The sequence below is a fragment of the Vidua chalybeata genome, assembly GCF_026979565.1.
Source record: "Vidua chalybeata isolate OUT-0048 chromosome 39 unlocalized genomic scaffold, bVidCha1 merged haplotype SUPER_39_unloc_3, whole genome shotgun sequence".
Classification (NCBI taxonomy): Eukaryota; Metazoa; Chordata; class Aves; order Passeriformes; family Viduidae; genus Vidua; species Vidua chalybeata.
The window spans coordinates 9,823-31,343 of NW_026530316.1; the positions used below are offsets into that span (position 1 = coordinate 9,823).

The window sequence follows — 21,521 nt, forward strand, 5'->3', positions numbered from 1 at the left end:
CCCCACAGAGACCCCCAGAGACCCCCAGAGACCCCCGGGCCCCACAGAGACCCCGGGCCCCACAGAGAGACCCCACAGAGACCCCCGGGCCCCACAGAAACCCCACAGAGACCCCCAGAGACCCCCGGCCCCACAGAGACCCCCGGGCCCCACAGAAACCCCACAGAGACCCCCAGAGACCCCCGGGCCCCACAGAAACCCCACAGAGACCCCCGGGCCCCACAGAAACCCCACAGAGAGACCCCCGGGCCCCACAGAAACCCCACAGAGACCCCCGGGCCCCACAGAAACCCCACAGAGAGACCCCCGGGCCCCACAGAAACCCCACAGAGACCCCCGGGCCCCACAGAAACCCCACAGAGACCCCCGGCCCCCACAGAGACCCCACAGAGGTTCCACAGAGCTTGGAGAGAGCCCGGCCCCACCGAGACCCCTGCCCTATAGGGGACACCCTATAGATACCCCCAGGCCCTATAGGGGAGACCCCATAGACACCCCCAGGCCCTAGAGACCCCCGAGAGAGACCCCACAGAACCCCGGCCGCAGGGACAGCCGGCCGAGAGACCCCACAGAGACCCCACAGAGACCCCAGCCCCTATGGGGGTCCGGGCCCCACAGAGACCCCACAGAGACCCCACAGAGACCCCAGCCCCTATGGGGGTCCGGGCCCCACAGAGACCCCACAGAGACCCCACAGAGACCCCACAGAGACCCCAGCCCCTATGGGGGCCCGGGCCCCACAGAGCCCCCACAGAGCTCCCAGCCCCTGTTGGCATCCCAGCCCCTCTGGGGGCTGTGGCCCCCCTTGGAGACCCCCAGGTGCCGTGGGGCCGACGAGGACCCCCGGCCCCACAGAGACCCCCAGAGAGCGGCCAGCCCCTGCGGAGACCCCGGCCCCACAGAGACCCCCAGAGAGCTGCCAGCCCCTGCAGAGACCCCGGCCCCACAGAGACCCCCAGAGAGCTGCCAGCCCCTGCGGAGACCCCGGCCCCACAGAGACCCCCAGAGAGCTGCCAGCCCCTGCAGAGACCCCGGCCCCACAGAACCCCACAGAGCCCCCCCAGCCCCACAGACCCCCCCAGATCCCCCCGTGTCCCCTCTGCCCCCGGCCCCAGAGACCCCAGAGACCCCAGAGACCCCAGAGACCCCATCCCCACCCCCCTTTCGGGGGTCTCGCCGCGCTGCGGGCGTGAGGCGTGACCGGGGTGCAGATTTTGGGGGGGGGGCTGCGGCAGGCGGGGCACAGAGCCCTCCCCCCACCACCTGTGCCAGCTGTGCCAGCTGTGCCAGCTGTGCCACCTGTGCCACCAGTGCCAGCTGTGCCAGCTGTGCCAGCTGTGCCACCTGTGCCACCTGTGCCAGCTGTGCCACCTGTGCCAGCTGTGTCACCTGTGCCACCTGTGCCACCTGTGCCAGCTGTGCCACCTGTGCCACCTGTGCCACCTGTGCCAGCTGTGCCACCTGTGCCAGCTGTGCCAGCTGTGTCACCTGTGCCACCTGTGCCACCTGTGCCACCTGTGCCAGCTGTGCCAGCTGTGCCAGCTGTGCCACCTGTGCCAGCTGTGTCACCTGTGCCACCTGTGCCACCTGTGCCAGCTGTGTCACCTGTGCCACCTGTGCCAGCTGTGCCAGCTGTGCCAGCTGTGCCAGCTGTGTCACCTGTGCCACCTGTGCCACCTGTGCCAGCTGTGCCAGCTGTGCCAGCTGTGCCACCTGTGCCAGCTGTGTCACCTGTGTCACCTGTGCCAGCTGTGCCAGCTGTGTCACCTGTGCCACCTGTGCCACCTGTGTCACCTGTGCCAGCTGTGCCAGCTGTGTCACCTGTGCCAGCTGTGCCACCTGTGTCACCTGTGTCACCTGTGTCACCTGTCCCACCTGTCCCACCTGTGTCACCTGTCTCACCTGTGTCACCTGTGTCACCTGTGTCACCTGTCCCACCTGTCCCACCTGTGTCACCTGTGTCACCTGTGTCACCTGTCCCACCTGTCCCACCTGTGTCACCTGTGTCACCTGTGTCACCTGTCCCACCTGTCCCACCTGTCCCACCTGTGTCACCTGTGTCACCTGTGTCACCTGTCTCACCTGTGTCACCTGTGTCACCTGTCCCACCTGTCCCACCTGTGTCACCTGTCCCACCTGTCCCACCTGTCCCACCTGTGTCACCTGTCTCACCTGTGTCACCTGTCCCACCTGTCCCACCTGTGTGTCACCTGTCCCACCTGTCCCACCTGTCCCACCTGTGTCACCTGTCCCACCTGTCTCACCTGTCCCACTTGTCCCACCTGCCCCACCGGGGGGGGCAGTGGCCATGGGGGGGGTCCCGATGCGGTTTTTGGGGTGGGGGCGTCAGGGCGCGTTTGGGATCGGGGGGGGGAGGGGGGGCAAGGACAGGTGTGGTCTGCGCACGTGTGTGCCATGTGTGTGCTCACGTGTCCCTGCACACCTGTGCACGTGTGAGCTCTGTGTGTGCTCTGTGTGTGCCATGTGTGAGCTCACGTGTCCCTGCACACCTGTGCATGTGTGTGCTCTGTGTGTGCTCTGTGTGTGCTCTGTGTGTGCCATGTGTGAGCTCACGTGTCCCTGCACACCTGTGCACGTGTGTGCTCTGTGTGTGCTCTGTGTGTGCTCTGTGTGTGCCATGTGTGAGCTCACGTGTCCCTGCACACCTGTGCACGTGTGTGCCATGTGTGAGCTCACGTGTCCCTGCACACCTGTGCACGTGTGTGCCATGTGTGTGCTCACGTGTCCCTGCACACCTGTGCACGTGTGTGCCATGTGTGTGCTCACGTGTCCCTGCACACCTGAGCACGTGTGTGCCATGTGTGTGCTCACGTGTCCCTGCACATCTGTGCACGTGTGTGCCATGTGTGTGCTCTGTGTGTGCCATGTGTGTGCTCTGTGTGTGCTCTGTGTGTGCCATGTGTGTGCTCACGTGTCCCTGCACACCTGTGCACGTGTGTGCCATGTGTGTGCTCTGTGTGTGCCATGTGTGTGCTCTGTGTGTGCCATGTGTGTGCTCTGTGTGTGCTCTGTGTGTGCCATGTGTGTGCCATGTGTGTGCTCTGTGTGTGCCCTGTGTGTGCTCTGTGTGTGCCATGTGTGTGCTCTGTGTGTGCTCTGTGTGTGCTCTGTGTGTGCTCTGTGTGTGCCATGTGTGTGCTCTGTGTGTGCTCTGTGTGTGCTCTGTGTGTGCCATGTGTGTGCCATGTGTGTGCTCTGTGTGTGCTCTGTGTGTGCTCTGTGTGTGCTCTGTGTGTGCTCACGTGTTCCTGCTCACCTGGGCACTCCTGGGCACTCCTGGGCACACCTGAGCACACCTGAGCACTCCTGGGCACACCTGGGCACACCTGGGCACTCCTGGGCACACCTGGGCACACCTGGGCACTCCTGGGCACACCTGGGGCACTCCTGCCCACGCTGTCCTGGGTTTTGGGGCCACCGGGATCGGGGATCGGGGCCATCCCCGGGGCCGTTCCTGTCCGGGATCGCTGTGGGGTCCGTGTGGGGTCAGTGTGAGATCTGTCTGGGATCTGTCTGGGATCTGTCCATGTGGGATCGCTGTGGGGTCAGTGTGGGATCAGTGTGGGATCCGTGTGGGATCTGTTTGGGATCTGTCCGTGTGGGATCGCTGTGGGATCGCTGTGAGATCTGTCCATGTGGGATCACTGTGGGATCCATGTGGGATCTGTGTGGGATCAGTGTGGGATCTGTGTGGGATCTGTGTGGGATCGCTGTGGGATCGCTGTGGGATCGCTGTGGGGTGGCTGTGGGGTCAGTGTGTGATCTGTCTGTGTGGGATCTGTGTGGGATCTGTGTGGGATCACTGTGGAGTCGCTGTGGGATCGCTGTGGGGTGGCTGTGGGGTCAGTGTGTGATCTGTCTGTGTGGGATCTGTGTGGGATCGCTGTGGGATCACTGTGGGATCGCTGTGGGATCGCTGTGGGATCACTGTGGGATCGCTGTGGGGTGGCTGTGGGGTCAGTGTGTGATCTGTCTGTGTGGGATCTGTGTGGGATCGCTGTGGGATCACTGTGGGATCGCTGTGGGATCTGTCCGTGTGGGATCGCTGTGGGGTCAGTGTGGGATCTGTCTGTGTGGGATCTGTGTGGGATCGCTGTGGGATCACTGTGGGATCGCTGTGGGGTGGCTGTGGGGTCAGTGTGTGATCTGTCTGTGTGGGATCTGTGTGGGATCGCTGTGGGATCGCTGTGGGATCGCTGTGGGATCGCTGTGGGGTGGCTGTGGGGTCAGTGTGTGATCTGTCTGTGTGGGATCTGTGTGGGATCACTGTGGGATCGCTGTGGGATCGCTGTGGGGTGGCTGTGGGGTCAGTGTGGGATCTGTCTGTGTGGGATCGCTGTGGGATCACTGTGGGATCGCTGTGGGATCTGTCCGTGTGGGATCGCTGTGGGGTCAGTGTGGGATCCGTGTGGGATCGCTGTGGGGCCAGTGTGGGGTCTGTGTGGGATCCGTGTGGGATCACTGTGGGATCGCTGTGGGATCCGTGTGGGATCCGTGTGGGATCGCTGTGGGACCTGTTGGGATCTGTCTGGGGCCAGTGTGAGATCTGTGTGGGGTCACTGTGGGATCGCTGTGGGGCCAGTGTGGGGTCTGTGTGGGATCCGTGTGCGATCACTGTGGGATCACTGTGGGATCACTGTGGGACCACTGTGGGATCGCTGTGGGATCGCTGTGGGGCCAGTGTGGGATCATTGTAGGATCACTGTGGGATCACTGTGGGACCGCTGTGGGATCGCTGTGGGATCGCTGTGGGGCCAGTGTGGGATCATTATAGGATCACTGTGGGATCACTGTGGGACCGCTGTGGGATCGCTGTGGGGCCAGTGTGGGATCATTGTAGGATCACTGTGGGATCACTGTGGGACCGCTGTGGGATCGCTGTGGGATCGCTGTGGGGCCAGTGTGGGATCATTGTAGGATCACTGTGGGATTGCTGTGGGATTGCTGTGGGATCTGTCTGGGGCCAGTGTGGGATCATTGTAGGATCACTGTGGGATTGCTGTGGGATTGCTGTGGGATCTGTCTGGGGCCAGTGTGGGATCTCTGTGGGGTCAGTGTGTGATCTGTCTGTGTGGGATCTGTGTGGGGTCTGTGTGGGATCGCTGTGGGATCGCTGTGGGATCGCTGTGGGGTGGCTGTGGGGTCAGTGTGGGATCTGTCTGTGTGGGATCTGTGTGGGGTCAGTGTGGGATCTCTGTGGGGTCAGTGTGTGATCTGTCTGTGTGGGATCTGTGTGGGATCGCTGTGGGATCACTGTGGGATCGCTGTGGGGTGGCTGTGGGGTCAGTGTGTGATCTGTCTGTGTGGGATCTGTGTGGGGTCAGTGTGGGATCTCTGTGGGGTCAGTGTGTGATCTGTCTGTGTGGGATCTGTGTGGGATCGCTGTGGGATCGCTGTGGGATCGCTGTGGGGTGGCTGTGGGGTCAGTGTGGGATCTGCCTGTGTGGGATCACTGTGGAGTCGCTGTGGGACCGGTGCAGGTTCGGTGCCGTTCCTGTGTCGGGTTTGGTGCAGGTTCGCTTCCATTCCCGTGCGGTTTCGTTGCCGTTCCCGTGTGGGTTCGGTGCCGTTCCCGTGTGGGTTTGGTGCAGGTTCGGTTCCATTCCTGTGGGGTTTTGGTGCCATTCCCGTGTGGGTTCGGTGTGGGTTCGGTGTGGGTTCGGTGCGGGTTCGTGCCGTTCCCGTGTGGGTTCGGTGTGGGTTCGGTGTAGGTTCGGTGCCGTTCCTGTGCGGGTTCGGTCCCGTTCCCGTGTGGGTTCGATGCAGGTTCGGTGCAGGTTTGATTCCATTCCCGTGCGGTTTCAGTGCTGTTCCCGTGCAGGTTCGGTGTGGGTTCGGTGCCATTCCCGTGCAGGTTCGGTGTGGGTTCGGTGCCGTTCCCGTGCAGGTTTGGTGCCGGTTCGGTGTGGGTTCGGTGCCGTTCCCGTATGGGTTCGGTGCCATTCCCGTGTGGGTTCTGTGTGGGTTCTGTCACGTTCCCGTGCCGGTTCGGTGCCGGTTCGGTGTGGGTTCGGTGCCGTTCCCGTGCAGGTTTGGTGCCGGTTCGGTGCCGTTCCCGTGCAGGTTTGGTGCCGGTTCGGTGTGGGTTCGGTGCCGTTCCCGTGCAGGTTTGGTGCCGGTTCGGTGCCGTTCCCGTGCAGGTTTGGTGCCGGTTCGGTGCCGTTCCCGTGCAGGTTTGGTGCCGGTTCGGTGCCGTTCCCGTGCAGGTTTGGTGCCGGTTCAGTGAGGGTTCTGTCCCGTTCCCGTGCAGGTTTGGTGCCGGTTCGGTTCCATTCCTGTGTGGGTTCAGTCCCATTCCTGTGCTGGATCGGTGCCGGTTCGGTGCCGGTCCGGTGACTCTCCCGTGCCGGTTCGGGGCCGGTTCGGTGCCGGTTCTGTGCGGGTTTGGTGCCGTTCCCGTGCCGGTTCGGTGCCGTCCCTGTGCCGGTCCGGTGCCGTCCCTGTGCCGGTCCGGTGACTCTCCCGTGCCGGTTCGGTGCCGGTTCGGTGCCGGTCCTGTGCCGGTTCGGTGCCGGTCCCGTGCCGGTCCGGTGCCGTCCCCGGCCGGAGCCGCTCCCGCCCGGCGCGGGGTCGATGCGGCCGCGAGTCGCGCCCTGTCGCGATAATGGATGGCTCCATCGCGCCTGATCGATGCCGGCCGGGAGCGCGCGGCTCCGCCGGACCCCCCGAACCCCCCCCGGTACCGCCAGAACCCCCCCGGTACCGCCGGAGCCCCCCGGCACTGCCGGACCCCCCCCGAACCCTCCCGGTACCGCCGGAACCCCCCCGGTACCGCCGGAGCCCCCCGGCACTGCCGGACCCCCCCCGAACCCTCCCGGTACCGCCGGAACCCCCCGGGACCCCCCGAACCCCCCCCGGTACCGCCGGAACCCCCCGGCACTGCCGGACCCCCCCGAACCCCCCCGGTACCGCCGGAGCCCCCCGGCACTGCCGGACCCCCCCCGAACCCTCCCGGTACCGCCGGAACCCCCCGGGACCCCCCGAACCCCCCCGGTACCGCCGGAACGCTCCCGGCACTGCCGGACCCCCCCGAACCCCCCCGGTACCGCCGGAACGCTCCCGGCACTGCCGGATCCCCCCCCCCGGAACCCCCCGGGACCCCCAAAACCGCTCAGGGGTCCCCGGGATTTTTTTGGGGAGGGGGTCACCCCATCGCTCCCCCCCCCCCCCCCCCGCTTTGGTTTGTCCCCCTGTCCGGGGGGGTCCCCGCGCTGTTTCGCCCCCCCCCCCCCCAAATTTAATTCGTCACCCTAATTTCGGGGGGGGGGGGGTCACCGCTTTAATCAACAGCGTTCATTCCCAAATTTCGGGGGGCAACTCCCCCCGTTTTTCCCCAAATTTCGGGGGGCGACTCCCCCCGTTTTTCCCCCCCAAATTTCGGGGGGCGACTCCCCCCGTTTTTCCCCCCTCCCACGCGTGTCCCGGGGTGTCCCCGCGCTGTTCCCCCCCCCCCAAATTTAATTCGTCCCCCTAATTTCGGGGGGGGTCACCGCTTTTCTCCCCCCGTTCATTCCCAAATTTCGGGGGGCGACTCCCCCCGTTTTTCCCCAAATTTCGGGGGGCGACTTCCCCCGTTTTTTCTCCAGATTTCGGGGGGCGACTCCCCCCGTTTTTCCCCCAAATTTCGGGGAGCGACTCCCCCCGTCTTCCCCCAAATTTCGGGGGGCGACTTCCCCCGTTTTTTCCCCAAATTTCGGGGGGCGACTTCCCCCGTTTTTCCCCCAAATTTCGGAGGGCGACTCCCCCCGTTTTCCCCCCCAAATTTCGGGGGGCGACTCCCCCCGTTTTTCCCCCTCCCACGCGTGTCCCGGGGGGGTCCCCGCGCTGTCCCCCCCCCCAAATTTAATTCATCCCCCTAATTTCGGGGGGGGGGGTCACCGCTTTACCCCTTTTCTCAACCGCGTTCATTCCCAAATTTCGGGGGGCGACTCCCCCCGTTTTTCCCCAAATTTCGGGGGGCGACTCCCCCCGTTTTTCCCCCTCCCACGCGTGTCCCGGGGGGGTCCCCGCGCTGTCCCCCCCCCTCCCGCAGCCGCCGGAGCCGCAAATCAGCAGCGGCGTCAGCCCCAAAGTGGCTCCAAATGAAGAAAAATGAGAAAAATGAGAAAAATGGAGCCGGGGCCGGAGCGCGGCGGCTCCGGGACCCCCGGGACCCCCGGGGTGGGGGGGCTCGGGGGGGGGGCTCCGCCGCCGCCGCCGCGACCCCCAGGACCCCCCCGGGCGGGATTCGGGGGGGTAACGGGCACAGCCAGGAGGGGTTTTTGGGGCGGGGGGCGTTTTGGGGTCTTTGGGGGCGGCATCGCGACCCCCGAACGGTTCTGGGGGGTTTTGGGGTCTTTGGGGGCGGCACCGGCACAGCCAGGAGGGGTTTTTGGGGGGTTTTTGGGGGCGTTTTGGGGTCTTTGGGGGCGGCATCGCGACCCCCGAACGGTTCTGGGGGGTTTTGGGGTCTTTGGGGTCGGCACCGGCACCGCCAAAAGGGTTTTTTGGGAGGTTCTGGGGGGCGTTTTGGGGTCTTTGGGGGCGGCATCGGACCACCAGGAGGGGATTTTGGGGGCGTTTTGGGGTCTTTGGGGGCGGCACTGCGACCCCCGAACGGTTCTGGGGGGTTTTGGGGTCTTTGGCGTCTTTGGGGGCGGCACCGGCACAGCCAGGAGGGGTTTTTGGGGGGCTCTGGGGGGCGTTTTGGGGTCTTTGGGGGCGGCACCGGGACCAGCGGTGACACCCGGCGGTTTTGGGGTCGTTTCGGGGATATTTTGGGGCCGTTTCGGGGATATTTTGGGGCCGTTTTGGGGATATTTTGGGGTCGTTTCGGGGATATTTTGGGGCCGTTTTGGGGATATTTTGGGGCCGTTTTGGGGCGGTTTCGGGGCCGCACCGTTGAGGGGTTTTTTTTTTGGGGTGGGGGTCTCGCAGTCACGCGCAGCCCCCGCAGGGGCCGGGGGGGTCTCCGCTCCCCTTCCCCCACGACCCCCGCAACATTCGCGACCCCTCCCCACGCGGGTCCCCGCCGCATTAATCACCCGCTAATGGCTCATTAGCGCGGCCCCGCCCCCTCCCCACCCCCAGACCCCTCCCCAAAATCCCCCCCCCCCGAGCCCCCCCGGGACCCTCGGATCGCAAACAGCCCCGAACCCCCCCGAAACCGCCCCAAAGCCGCGGCGCGCCGGGGCCGGATCCACCCGCGGGCGGCGGCGCTTTGAAGTGGCGGCCCCGGGACCCCCCCGGGACCCCTCCCCACATCCCCGACCCCCCCCTCCCCACATCCCCGACCCCCCCTCCCCAAATCCCACCCCCCCCCCCCCGCCCCCTCCCGCGTCCTCCGCCGGCGCCGCTTCGTGCGCGGAGCTGCGGCTGGTGGGGAGGGTCCGGGGGCCTCCGCTGGACCCCCAGACCCCACAGAGACCCCCCAAATCCTACCGGGGGTTTGGAGAGACCCCCCCAACCCGACAGAGACCCCCCAAACCCGACAGAGACCCCCCAGACCCCACAGAGACCCCCCCAAACCCTACAGAGACCCCCCAAACCCGACAGAGACCCCCCAAACCCGAGAGAGACCCCCAAACCCTACAGAGACCCCAAACCCGACAGAGACCCCAAACCCTACAGAGACCCCAAACACTACAGAGATCCCCCAAACCCGACAGAGACCCCAAACCCTACAGAGACCCCAAACCCTACAGAGACCCCAAACACTACAGAGATCCCCCAAACCCGACAGAGACCCCAAACCCTACAGAGACCCCAAACCCTACAGAGACCCCAAACACTACAGAGATCCCCCAAACCCGACAGAGACCCCAAACCCTACAGAGACCCCAAACCCTACAGAGACCCCGAACACTACAGAGATCCCCCAAACCCGACAGAGACCCCCCAACCCTACAGAGACCCCCAAACCCTACAGAGACCCCAAACCCTACAGAGACCCCCCCCAGACCCTACAGGGAGTCTGGAGAGACCCCCCCCAAACCCTATAGAGAACCCCGCACCCTACAGAGACCCCCGGACCCTATAAGGGGCTGGGATGGACCCCCCCGCCCCACAGATGTTCCGTATGCCCCACACGGGCTCTGTGCACCCCACAGATTCTCCCTGCACCCCATAGATTCTCCCTGCACCCCACAGATGTTCCCTGCACCCCACAGATGTTTTCTACACCCCACAGATCCTCCCTGCACCCCACAGATTCTCCCTGCACCCCATAGATTCTCCCTGCACCCCACAGATGTTCCCTGCACCCCACAGATGTTTTCTACACCCCACAGATCCTCCCTGCACCCCACAGATGTTTCCTGTACCCCACAGATCCTCCCTGCACCCCACAGATTCTCCCTGCACCCCACAGATGTTCCCTGCACCCCATAGATTCTCCCTGCACCCCATAGATATTTCCTACACCCCACAGATCCTCCCTGCACCCCACAGATCCTCCCCACACCCCACAGATCCTCCCCACACCCCACAGATCCTCTGTGCACCCCACAGATCCTCCGCACACCCCACAGATACCCCCTGCACCCCATAGATCCTCTCTGCACCCCACAGATCCTCTGTGCACCCCACAGATCCTCCCCACACCCCACAGATCCCCCCTGCACCCCACAGTTCCCCCCCGCACCCCATAGATCTCCCCCACACCCCACAGTTCCCCCCCACACCCCACAGTTCCCCCCCACACCCCATAGATCCCCCCCACACCCCACAGTTCCCCCCCACACCCCATAGATCCCCCCCACACCCCACAGATTCCCCGCCCGCCCCACTCGGGCCGCCGCCGCCCGCGCGCGCTGTTTGCGCTGTTAATGGCGATCCATTAATTATCAATTAATGATTATTAATTACTGCCCGCCGCCGCCGCCGGGGCGGGGCCGATGGAGGGAGCTATGGGGGGGCTCTGTGGGGCTGTGGGGTCTGTGGGGTCTGTGGGGCTATGGGGGGGCTCTGTGGGGCTGTGGAGTCTGTGGGGTCTGTGGGGTCTGTGGGGCTATGGGGGGCTCTGTGGGGCTGTGGGGTCTGTGGGGCTATGGGGGGGCTCTGTGGGGCTGTGGGGTCTGTGGGGTCTGTGGGGCTGTGGGGTCTGTGGGGTCTATGGGGCTATGGGGGGGCTCTGTGGGGCTGTGGGGCTCTGGGGGGTCTATGGGGCTCTGGGGGGTCTATGGGGCTATGGGGGGGCTCTGTGGGGTCTGTGGGGCTCTGTGGGGTCTGTGGGGCTATGGGGGGTCTATGGGGCTCTGGGGGGTCTATGGGGCTCTGGGGGGGCTCTATGGGGCTGTGGGGGGCTCTGTGGGGCCATGGGGCTCTGCACAGCCCTGTGGCGGCTGCGCACCCCATAGACCCCAAAACTGCCCCATAGACCCCAAAACCGCCCCATAGACCCCATAGACCCCAAAACTGCCCCATAGACCCCAAAACTGCCCCATAGATCCCTCAAAACTGCCCCATAGACCCCAAAATCGCCCCATAGATCCCTCAAAACTGCCCCATAGACCCCCCCAAAACTGCCCCATAGACCCCAAAATCGCCCCATAGAACCCCCAAAACCGCCCCACAGACCCCAAAACCCCCTCACAGACCCCCCAAAACCTTCCCATAGACCCCAAAACCGCCCCATAGACTCCCCAAACCGCCCCATGGATCCCCAAAACCTTCCCACAGACCCCAAAGCCGCCCCACAGACGCCCAAAACCGCCCCAGAACCTCCTCATAGACCCCAAAACCGCCCCACAGACCCCAAAGCCGCCCCATAGACTCCCCAAAGCCGCCCCATAGACCCCCCAAACCTTCCCACAGACCCCAAAGCCGCCCCATGGATCCCCAAAACCGCCCCATAGACTCCCCAAAACCCCCTCACAGACCCCCCAAAACCTTCCCACAGACCCCAAAACCCCCTCACAGACCCCCCCAAAATCGCCCCACGGACCCCTAAAAACGCCCCCAAACCACTTCGTAGATCCCCAAAACCTTCCCGCAGACCCCAAAACCCCCTCACAGACCCCCCAAACCTTCCCGCAGACCCCAAAACCGCCCCATAGACTCCCCAAACCGCCCCACAGACCCCAAAACCGTCCCACAGATCCCAAAACCTTCCCACAGACCCCAAAACCGCCCCACAGACCCCCCAAAACCGCCCCATAGACTCCCCAAACCTTCCCACAGACCCCAAAGCCACCCCACAGACCCCAAAACCGCCCCACAGACCCCAAAACCGCCCCACAGACCCCCCAAACCGCCCCACAGACCCCAAAACCGCCCCATAGACTCCCCAAACCGCCCCACAGACCCCAAAACCGTCCCACAGACCCCAAAACCTTCCCACAGACCCCAAAACCCCCTCACAGACCCCCCAAACCTTCCCGCAGACCCCAAAACCGCCCCATAGACTCCCCAAACCGCCCCACAGACCCCAAAACCGTCCCACAGATCCCAAAACCTTCCCACAGACCCCAAAACCGCCCCACAGACCCCCCCAAAGCCGCCCCATAGACTCCCCAAACCTTCCCACAGACCCCAAAGCCGCCCCACAGACCCCAAAGCCGCCCCACAGACCCCCCAAAACCTTCCCACAGACCCCAAAACCACCCCACAGACCCCCAAAAACGCCCCAAAACCTCCTCTAGACCCCAAAGCCGCCCCACAGACCCCCCAAAGCCACCCCACAGACCCCAAAACCTTCCCACAGACCCCAAAACCCCCTCACAGACCCCAAAACCGCCCCACAGACCCCCCCAGTCTGGCCTCGCGGACCCCCGAACGGCCCCAGATCGCGCGCGGAGCCCCCCAAACCCCCCCCAAAACCCCCCCCAAAAGCCCCCCCAAAACCCCCCCCCCCAAAAACCCCCAAAAGCCCCCCCCCCCCCCAAACGCCCCCCGGCCGGCGCCGATCGCGGCGGATCAAAGCGGCCCCATTGATCCCCCCATCGATCGGGGCCGGGGGGCTCGGGGGGCTCGGGGGGCTCGGGGGGGGGGTCCGGGCTGGTGTGGGGGGGGGTCTTTGGTGGTTGGGGGGGGGTCCGGGCTCGCTGCCATCGCCGCGGGTCATGAAACAACGAGGCCGCGCGCGCGGGCGGTAATTGGGGCTCATGAATAATTCATGAGGGGGCGGTGGGGGGGGAGGGGCGGGGGGGAGGGGCGGTGGGAACGTGGGGGGGGGATTTGGGGGGGGGATTTGGGGGGGATTTGGGGGGTTTGGGGTCTGTGGGGGGATTTTGGGGAGTTTTTTTGGGTCGGTTTGGGGGGTTTGGGTGGGATTTGGGGGGTTTGGGGTCTGTGGGATCTGTGGGGGGATTTTGGGGGATTTGGGGGAGTTTTTTGGGGAGTTTGGGGGGTTTGGGTGGGATTTGGGGGGGTTGGGGTCTGTGGGGGGATTTGGGGGGATTTGGGGGAGTTTTTTGGGGCGGTTTGGGGGGTTTGGGTGGGATTTGGGGGATTTTGGGGTCTGTGGGGTCTGTGGGGGGATTTGGGGGGGTTTGGGTGGGATTTGGGGGGTTTGGGGTCTGTGGGGGGATTTGGGGGGAATTGGGGGAGTTTTTTGGGGGGTTTGGGGGGTTTGGGTGGGATTTGGGGGTTTGGGGTCTGTGGGGTCTGTGGGGGGATTTGGGGGGAATTGGGGGAGTTTTTTGGGGGGGTTTGGGTGGAATTTGGGGGGTTTGGGGTCTGTGGGGGGATTTGGGGGGAATTGGGGGAGTTTTTTGGGGGGTTTGGGGGGTTTGGGTGGGATTTGGGGGGTTTGGGGTCTGTGGGGTCTGTGGGGGGATTTGGGGGGAATTGGGGGAGTTTTTTGGGGGGGTTTGGGTGGAATTTGGGGGGTTTGGGGTCTGTGGGGGGATTTGGGGGGATTTGGGGGAGTTTTTTGGGGCGGTGTGGGGGGTTTGGGTGGGATTTGGGGGAAATTGGGGTCTGTGGGGTCTGTGGGGGGATTTGGGGTCTGTGAGGTCTGTGGGGGGATTTGGGGGGATTTGGGGTAGTTTTTTGGGGCGGTTTGGGGGGTTTGGGTGGGATTTGGGGGATTTGGGGTCTGTGGGGGTTTTGGGGGAATTTTGGGGGTGTTGGGTGGGATTTGGGGTCTGTGGGGTCTGTAGGGGTTTTGGGGGAATTTTGGGGGGGGATTGATGGGATTTGGGTGGGATTTGGGTGGGATTTGGGGTCTGTGGGGGGATTTTGGGTCGGATTTGGGGGGTTGGGCTCTGTGGGGTCTGTGGGGGTTTTGAGGGAATTTTGGGGGAGTTTGGGGTCTGTGGGGGTTTTGGGGGGATTTTGGGGGGATTTGGGGGAATTTTGGGGGAGTTTGGGTGGGATTTGGGGTCTGTGGGGTCTGTGGGGGGATTTAGGGGAATTTTGGGGGGGTTGGGGGGTTTGGGTGGGATTTGAGGGGTTTTGGGGTCTGTGTGGGGGATTTGGGGTCTATAGGGGATCTGTGTATATTTAAGGATCAGTGTTTATAGGGGATCTGTATCTAAAGGGGATTTCTGTGTATTTAAGGGATCTGTGTCTATAGGGGATTTGTGTCTATAGGGGATCCGTGTGTGTTTAAGGGATCCGTATCTATAGGGGATCTGTGTCTATAGGGGATTTCTGCGTATTTAAGGGATCTGTGTCTATGGGGGATCTCTGCCTATAGGGGATCTGTGTCTATAGGGGATTTGTGTCTATAGGGGATTTGTGTCTGGGATTTGTGTCTATAGGGGATCTGTGTGTGTTTAAGGTCTCTGTATCTATAGGGATCTGTGTCTATATGGGATCCGTGTGTGTTTATAGAGGGTCTGTGTGTATTTAAGGGATTTGTGTTTATAGGGTAGCAGTGTTTGTCTGTAGGGGATTGCTGTGTGTTTAAGGGCTTCGTGTCTATAGGGTTTCAGTGTGTGTCTATAGGGGATCCGTATCTATAGGGACTCTGTGTGTTTAAGGGTTCCGTGTTTATAGGGGATTTGTGTTTATAGGGGCTCTGTGTGTGTTTAAGGGATCTGTGTCTATAGGGGATCTGTGTCTATAGGGGATCTGTGTCTATAGGGGATCTGTGTCTGGGATTTGTGTCTATAGAGGATCCGTGTGTGTTTATAGAGGGTCTGTGTGTATTTAAGGGATTTGTGTTTATAGGGTAGCAGTGTGTGTCTATAGGGGACTGCTGTGTGTTTAAGGGATCTCTGTCAATAGGGGATTTCTGTCTATAGGGTATCAGTGTGTGTCTGTAGGGGATCTGTGTCTATAGGGGATCTGTGTCTGTAGGGGATCTGTGTCTGTAGGGGATCAGTGTGTGTCTGTAGGGGATTTGTGTGTGTTTAAGGCATCTGTCTATAGGAGATCTGTGTCTATAGGGGATTTGTGTGTGTTTAAGGGCTCTGTGTCTATAGGGATCTGTGTCTATAGGGGATCCGTGTGTGTCTATAGGGGATCTGTGTGTGTTTAAGGGTTCTCTGTCTATAGGGGATCCGTGTGTGTCTATAGGGGATCTGTGTCTATAGGGGATCTGTGTGTGTTTAAGGTCTCTGTATCTATAGGGTTCTCTGTCTATAGGGGATCCGTGTGTGTCTATAGGGGATCTGTGTGTATTTAAGGGCTCTGTGTCTATAGGGGATCTGTGTCTATAGGGGATCTGTGTCTATAGGGGATCCGTGTGTGTTTATAGAGGGTCGGTGTGTCTGTAGGGACTCTGCATGCCCCTATAGGGCTGTCTGTGCCCCTATAGGATTCCCCGTGCCCTATAGGATTCCCCATGCCTTATAGGATTTCCCATGCCCTATAGGATTCCCCATGCCTTATAGGATTTCCCGTGCTCCTATAGGATTCCCCATGCCCCTATAGGATTTCCAGTGCCCCTATAGGATTTCCCGTGCTCTATAGGATTCCCCATGCCCCTATAGGATTTCCAGTGCCCCTATAGGAATCCCCGTGCCCCTATAGGATTCTGGTGCCCCTATAGGAATCCCCGTGCCCCATAGGAATCCCCGTGCCCCTATAGGATTCCCCATGCCCTATAGGATTCCCCGTGCCCCTATAGGATTTCCGTGTCCCACAGGATTTCCAATGCCCCTATAGGAATCCCCCTGCCCCTATAGGAATCCCCCTGCCCCTATAGGAATCCCCGTGCCCCTATAGGATTCCCCGTGCCCCTATAGGGTCCGCTGTAGGGCCCGGCGGTGCCCGGCCCCAATTCCCAGCGCGGGTCGTTATCGCGGAGCGGTGGAGCGGGATCCCGAAATCCCCAAATCCCAAAGAACGGCGGAGCGGCCGCGGCCGGGGGCGGGGGGGGAGGGGCGGGGGGGGAGGGGAGGGGAGGGGAGGGGAGGGGGGGAGGGGCGGCCACCAATCCCCCCCGTGACCCTAAAACCGGCCCCGCGTCCAGAAACAACCCCAAAATCCCCTTTGTGACCCCAAATGAGCCCCAAAAATCCCCCCTGTGACCCTAAATGAGCCCCAAAATGCCACCCTGTGATCCTAAAACCGGCCCCGCGTCCATAACCCCCCCAAATCTGCTTTGTGACCCCAAATGAGCCCCAAAATCCCCTAAAGGAGCCCCCATGTCCAGAAACCCCCCCAAATCCCCTTTGTGACCCTAAATGAGCCCCCAAATCCCACCCTGTGACCCTAAAACCGGCTCCGCGTCCAGAAACCCCCCAAATCCGCTTTGTGACCCTAAATGAGCCCCAAAATCCCCTAAAGGAGCCCCCATGTCCATAAACCTCCCCAAATCCGCTTTGTGACCCTAAATGAGCCCCAAAATCCCACCCTGTGATCCTAAAACCGGCCCCGCGTCCATAACCCCCCCAAATCCGCTTTGTGACCCTAAATGAGCCCCAAAAATCCCCCCTGTGACCCTAAATGAGCCCCAAAATCCCCCCGTAACCATAAATGAGCCCCAAAAATCCCCTAATCCTGCCCCATGTCCATAACCCCCCCCAAATCCCCCCTGTGACCCCAATCCCACCTCAAATCCCCCCCTTTGACCCCAAATCCCCCCGAAATCCCCCTTTGACCCCAAATGAGCCCCAAATCCCCCATGTGACCCCCCAAACCCACCCCAAATCCCCTCGCCGTGACCCCAAATCCCCCTGTGACCCCAAATCCCCCCTGTGACCCCAAACCCACCCCAAATCCCCCTGTGCCCCCAAATCCCCCTGTGACCCCAAATCCCCCTGTGACCCCAAATCTGCCCTGCGATCCCAAATCCACCCCAAACCCCCCCGTGACCCCCCAATCCCACCCCAAATCCCCCCTGTGACCCCAAATCCCCCTGTGACCCCAAACCCACCCCAAATCCCCCTGTGCCCCCAAATCCCCCCTGTGCCCCCCCAAACCCACCCCAAATCCCCCTTTAACCCCCCAAATCCCCCCGTGACCCCAAATCCCCCTGTGACCCCAAACTCCCCCAAAATCCCCTGTGACCCCCCCAAACCCACCCCAAATCCCCCCTGTGACCCCAAATCCCCCCTGTGACCCCAAACCCACCCCAAATCCCCCCTGTGACCCCAAATCCCCCCCGTGCCCCAAATCCCCCCGTGCCCCCTGTGCCCCAAATCCCCCCGTGACCCCAAATCCCCCCGTGCCCCCTGTGCCCCAAATCCCCCCGTGACCCCAAATCCCCCCGTAACCCCAAATCCCCCCATGACCCCAAATCCCCGCTGTGCCCCAAATCCCGCTGTGCCCCCAAATCCCCTCTGTGCCCCCAAATCCCCCCCGTGCCCAAATCCCCCCATGACCCCAAATCCCCCTGTGCCCCCAAATCCCCCCCGTGCCCCAAATCCCCCCATGACCCCAAATCCCCCTGTGCCCCCAAATCCCCCCCGTGACCCCAAATCCCCCCCTGTGCCCCAAATCCCCCTGTGCCCCACATCCCCCCGTGACCCCAAATCCCCCCTGTGCCCCAAATCCCCCATGACCCCAAATCCCCCTGTGCCCCCAAATCCCCCTGTACCCCAAATCCCCCTGTGCCCCAAATCCCCCTGTGACCCCAAATCCTCCCTGTGACCCCAAATCCCCCCCTGTGCCCCAAATCCCCCTGTGCCCCAAATCCCCCCCGTGACCCCAAATCCTCCCTGTGACCCCAAATCCCCCTGTGCCCCAAATCCCCCCTGTGCCCCAAATCCCCCCCGTGACCCCAAATCCCCTCTGTGACCCCAAATCCTCCCTGTGACCCCAAATCCCCCCCTGTGCCCCAAATCCCCCCTGTGCCCCAAATCCCCCCCGTGACCCCAAATCCTCCCTGTGACCCCAAATCCCCCTGTGCCCCAAATCCCCCCCTGTGCCCCAAATCCCCCTGTGCCCCAAATCCCCCCGTGACCCCAAATCCCCCCTGTGCCCCAAATCCCCCCCGTGACCCCAATCCCCTCTGTGACCCCAAATCCTCCCTGTGACCCCAAATCCCCTCTGTGACCCCAAATCCCCCCCGTGACCCCAAATCCTCCCTGTGACCCCAAATCCCCCCCTGTGCCCCAAATCCCCCCTGTGCCCCAAATCCCCCCCGTGACCCCAAATCCCCCCTGTGCCCCAAATCCCCCCCGTGACCCCAAATCCTCCCTGTGACCCCAAATCCTCCCTGTGACCCCAAATTCCACCCATGACCCCAAATCCCCCTGTGCCCCCAAATCCTCCCTGTGACCCCAAATCCCCCCTGTGCCCCAAATCCCCCCGTGACCCCAAATCCCCCCCGTGACCCCAAATCCCCCCCGTGACCCCAAATCCCCCCGTGACCCCAAATCCCCCCCGTGACCCCAAATCCCCCCGTGCCCCACATCCCGCTGTGCCCCAGGTGTGAGCCCGGCCATGGAGTGCAGCTGCGTGCCCGAGCTGCTGCTGCCAGCGCCGCTGCCCGCGCTCTGGAGCCCAGGTACCGCACACCGGGGACACCGGGGACACCTGGGGACACCTGGGGACACACCTGGGACAGCTGGGATACACCTGGGATACACCTGGGATACACCTGGGATACACCTGGGGGCACCTGGGATACACCTGGGATACAACTGGGACAGCTGGGATACACCTGGGATACACCTGGGGTACACCTGGGATACACCTGGGGGCACCTGGGATACACCTGGGATACAGCTGGGACAGCTGGGATACACCTGGGATACACCTGGGATACACCTGGGGTACACCTGGGACACACCTGGGATACACCTGGGCACAGCTGGGCACACCTGGGATACAACTGGGATACACCTGGGATACACCTGGGGGCACCTGGGGACACCTGGGACACACCTGGGCACACCTGGGATACACCTGGGACACCTGGGCACACCTGGGATACACCTGGGATACACCTGGGATACACCTGGGGGCACCTGGGATACACCTGGGATACAGCTGGGACAGCTGGGATACACCTGGGATACACCTGGGATACACCTGGGGTACACCTGGGACACACCTGGGATACACCTGGGCACAGCTGGGCACACCTGGGATACAACTGGGATACACCTGGGATACACCTGGGGGCACCTGGGGACACCTGGGACACACCTGGCACAGCTGGGGATACCTGGGCACACCTGGGGCACACCTGGGGATACCTGGGGATACCTGGGGATACCTGGGGATACACCTGGGGATACCTGGGGATACACCTGGCACAGCTGGGGATACCTGGGCACACCTGGGGCACACCTGGGGCACACCTGGGGATACCTGGGGATACCTGGGGATACACCTGGCACAGCTGGGGATACCTGGGCACAGCTGGGCACAGCTGGAACCCCCGAATCCTCCCCAGGTGAGATCCAGGCGGTGCTGCCAGGTGTCCCCGCAGGGTCACGGACACGGGAGGGGACAGCAGTGACGTCACACTGATGATGTCACAGCGATGATGTCACGGTGATTATGTCACACTGATGATGTCACACTGACAATGTCACCTCTATGACGTCACCGTCCCCCTGCCGGGTTCACATTCCCCGAGTGGGCCCAGGAAGGGACAGCGATGACGTCACACTGCAGTGACAGTGATGATGTCACGGGGACGATGTCACAGCGATGACGCCACACTGCAGTGACAGTGATGATGTCACAGGGATGATGTCACAGCGATGACGTCACACTGCAGTGACAGTGATGATGTCACGGGGACGATGTCACAGCGATGACGTCACACTGCAGTGACAGTGATGATGTCACAGGGACGATGTCACAGCGATGACGTCACACTGCAGTGACAGTGATGATGTCACAGGGATGATGTCACAGCGATGACGTCACAGCCCTATGACATCACCGTCGCGCAGGGCTGGCGTTCCCCGAGTGGGCACGGGAGGGGACAGCAGTGCTGATGTCACAGTGGCGATGTCACACTGCAGTGACACTGTTGCTGTCACAGCGATGACGTCACACTGACTATGACGTCACACACATGACGTCACCCCCGTCCCACAGGGCTGGCGTTCCCCGAGTGGGCTCGGGAGGGGACAGCAGTGACGATGTCACAGCGGCGATGTCACGCTGCAGTGACAGTGATGACGTCACACTGACAATGACATCACTGCAATGATGACATCACAGCAATGATGACATCATCACCCCACAGGGCTGGCGTTCCCCGAGTGGGCACGGGAGGGGACAGCAGTGACGATGTCACAGCGCTGATGTCACACTGATGATGTTGCAGTGACGGCGTCACGCGGCAGTGACAGCGATGATGTCACAGCAATGATGACGTCACAGCATTGATGACGTCATCCCCCTTAGTGCTGGCATTCCCCGAGTGGGCACGGGAGGGGACAGTGACGATGTCACAGCGGCGATGTCACGCTGATGATGTCGCAGTGACGGCATCACGCGGCAGTGACAGCGATGATGTCACAGCGATGATGACGTCACAGCATCGATGACGTCACCCCCGTCCCGCAGGGCTGGCGTTCCCCGAGTGGGCACGGGAGGGGACAGCAGTGATGATGTCACACTGATGACATCACAATGATGATGTTACGCTGCAGTGACAGCGATGACGTCGCACTATGACGTCACACACCCCCCATGACGTCACCCCCGTCCCTCAGGGCTGGCGTTCCCCGAGTGGGCACGGGAGGGGACAGCAGTGGGGATGTCACACTGATGACATCACACTGATGATGTCGCAGTGACGGCGTCACGCGGCAGTGACAGCGGTGACGTCACAGCGACGATGACGTCACAGCATGGATGACGTCACCCCCGTCCCTTAGGGCTGGCGTTCCCCGAGTGGGCGTACAAGGCGGAGTCGAGCCCCGGCTCGCGGCAGATCCAGCTGTGGCACTTCATCCTGGAGCTGCTGCGGCAGGAGCAGTACCGCGAGGTCATCGCCTGGCAGGGCGACTACGGCGAGTTCGTCATCAAGGACCCCGACGAGGTGGCGCGGCTCTGGGGCGTGCGCAAGTGCAAGCCCCACATGAACTACGACAAGCTCAGCCGCGCCCTCAGGTCACACACTTCCCATTTCCCCCCTTTTTCCCTTTTTTTCCCATGAATTTTGGTTTTTTTTCCAATTTTTCCTCATTTTTTCCCCATTTTTTCCCATGAATTTT

At 62.4% G+C, this 21,521-nt stretch overlaps 1 protein-coding gene across 1 annotated transcript; it reads left to right on the forward strand.

Annotated features, from left to right (window-relative positions):
• Positions 1-18,780: 18,780 nt before the first annotated feature.
• On the forward strand, positions 18,781-21,417 carry LOC128782835 (ETS domain-containing transcription factor ERF-like; the record flags this gene model as incomplete). Its single annotated transcript, XM_053933323.1, has 2 exons — positions 18,781-18,844; positions 21,171-21,417. Coding segments are annotated over exons 1-2 (311 nt in total), but the record flags the coding sequence as incomplete, so codon positions are not given.
• Between the last annotated feature and the right edge of the window lie 104 nt (positions 21,418-21,521).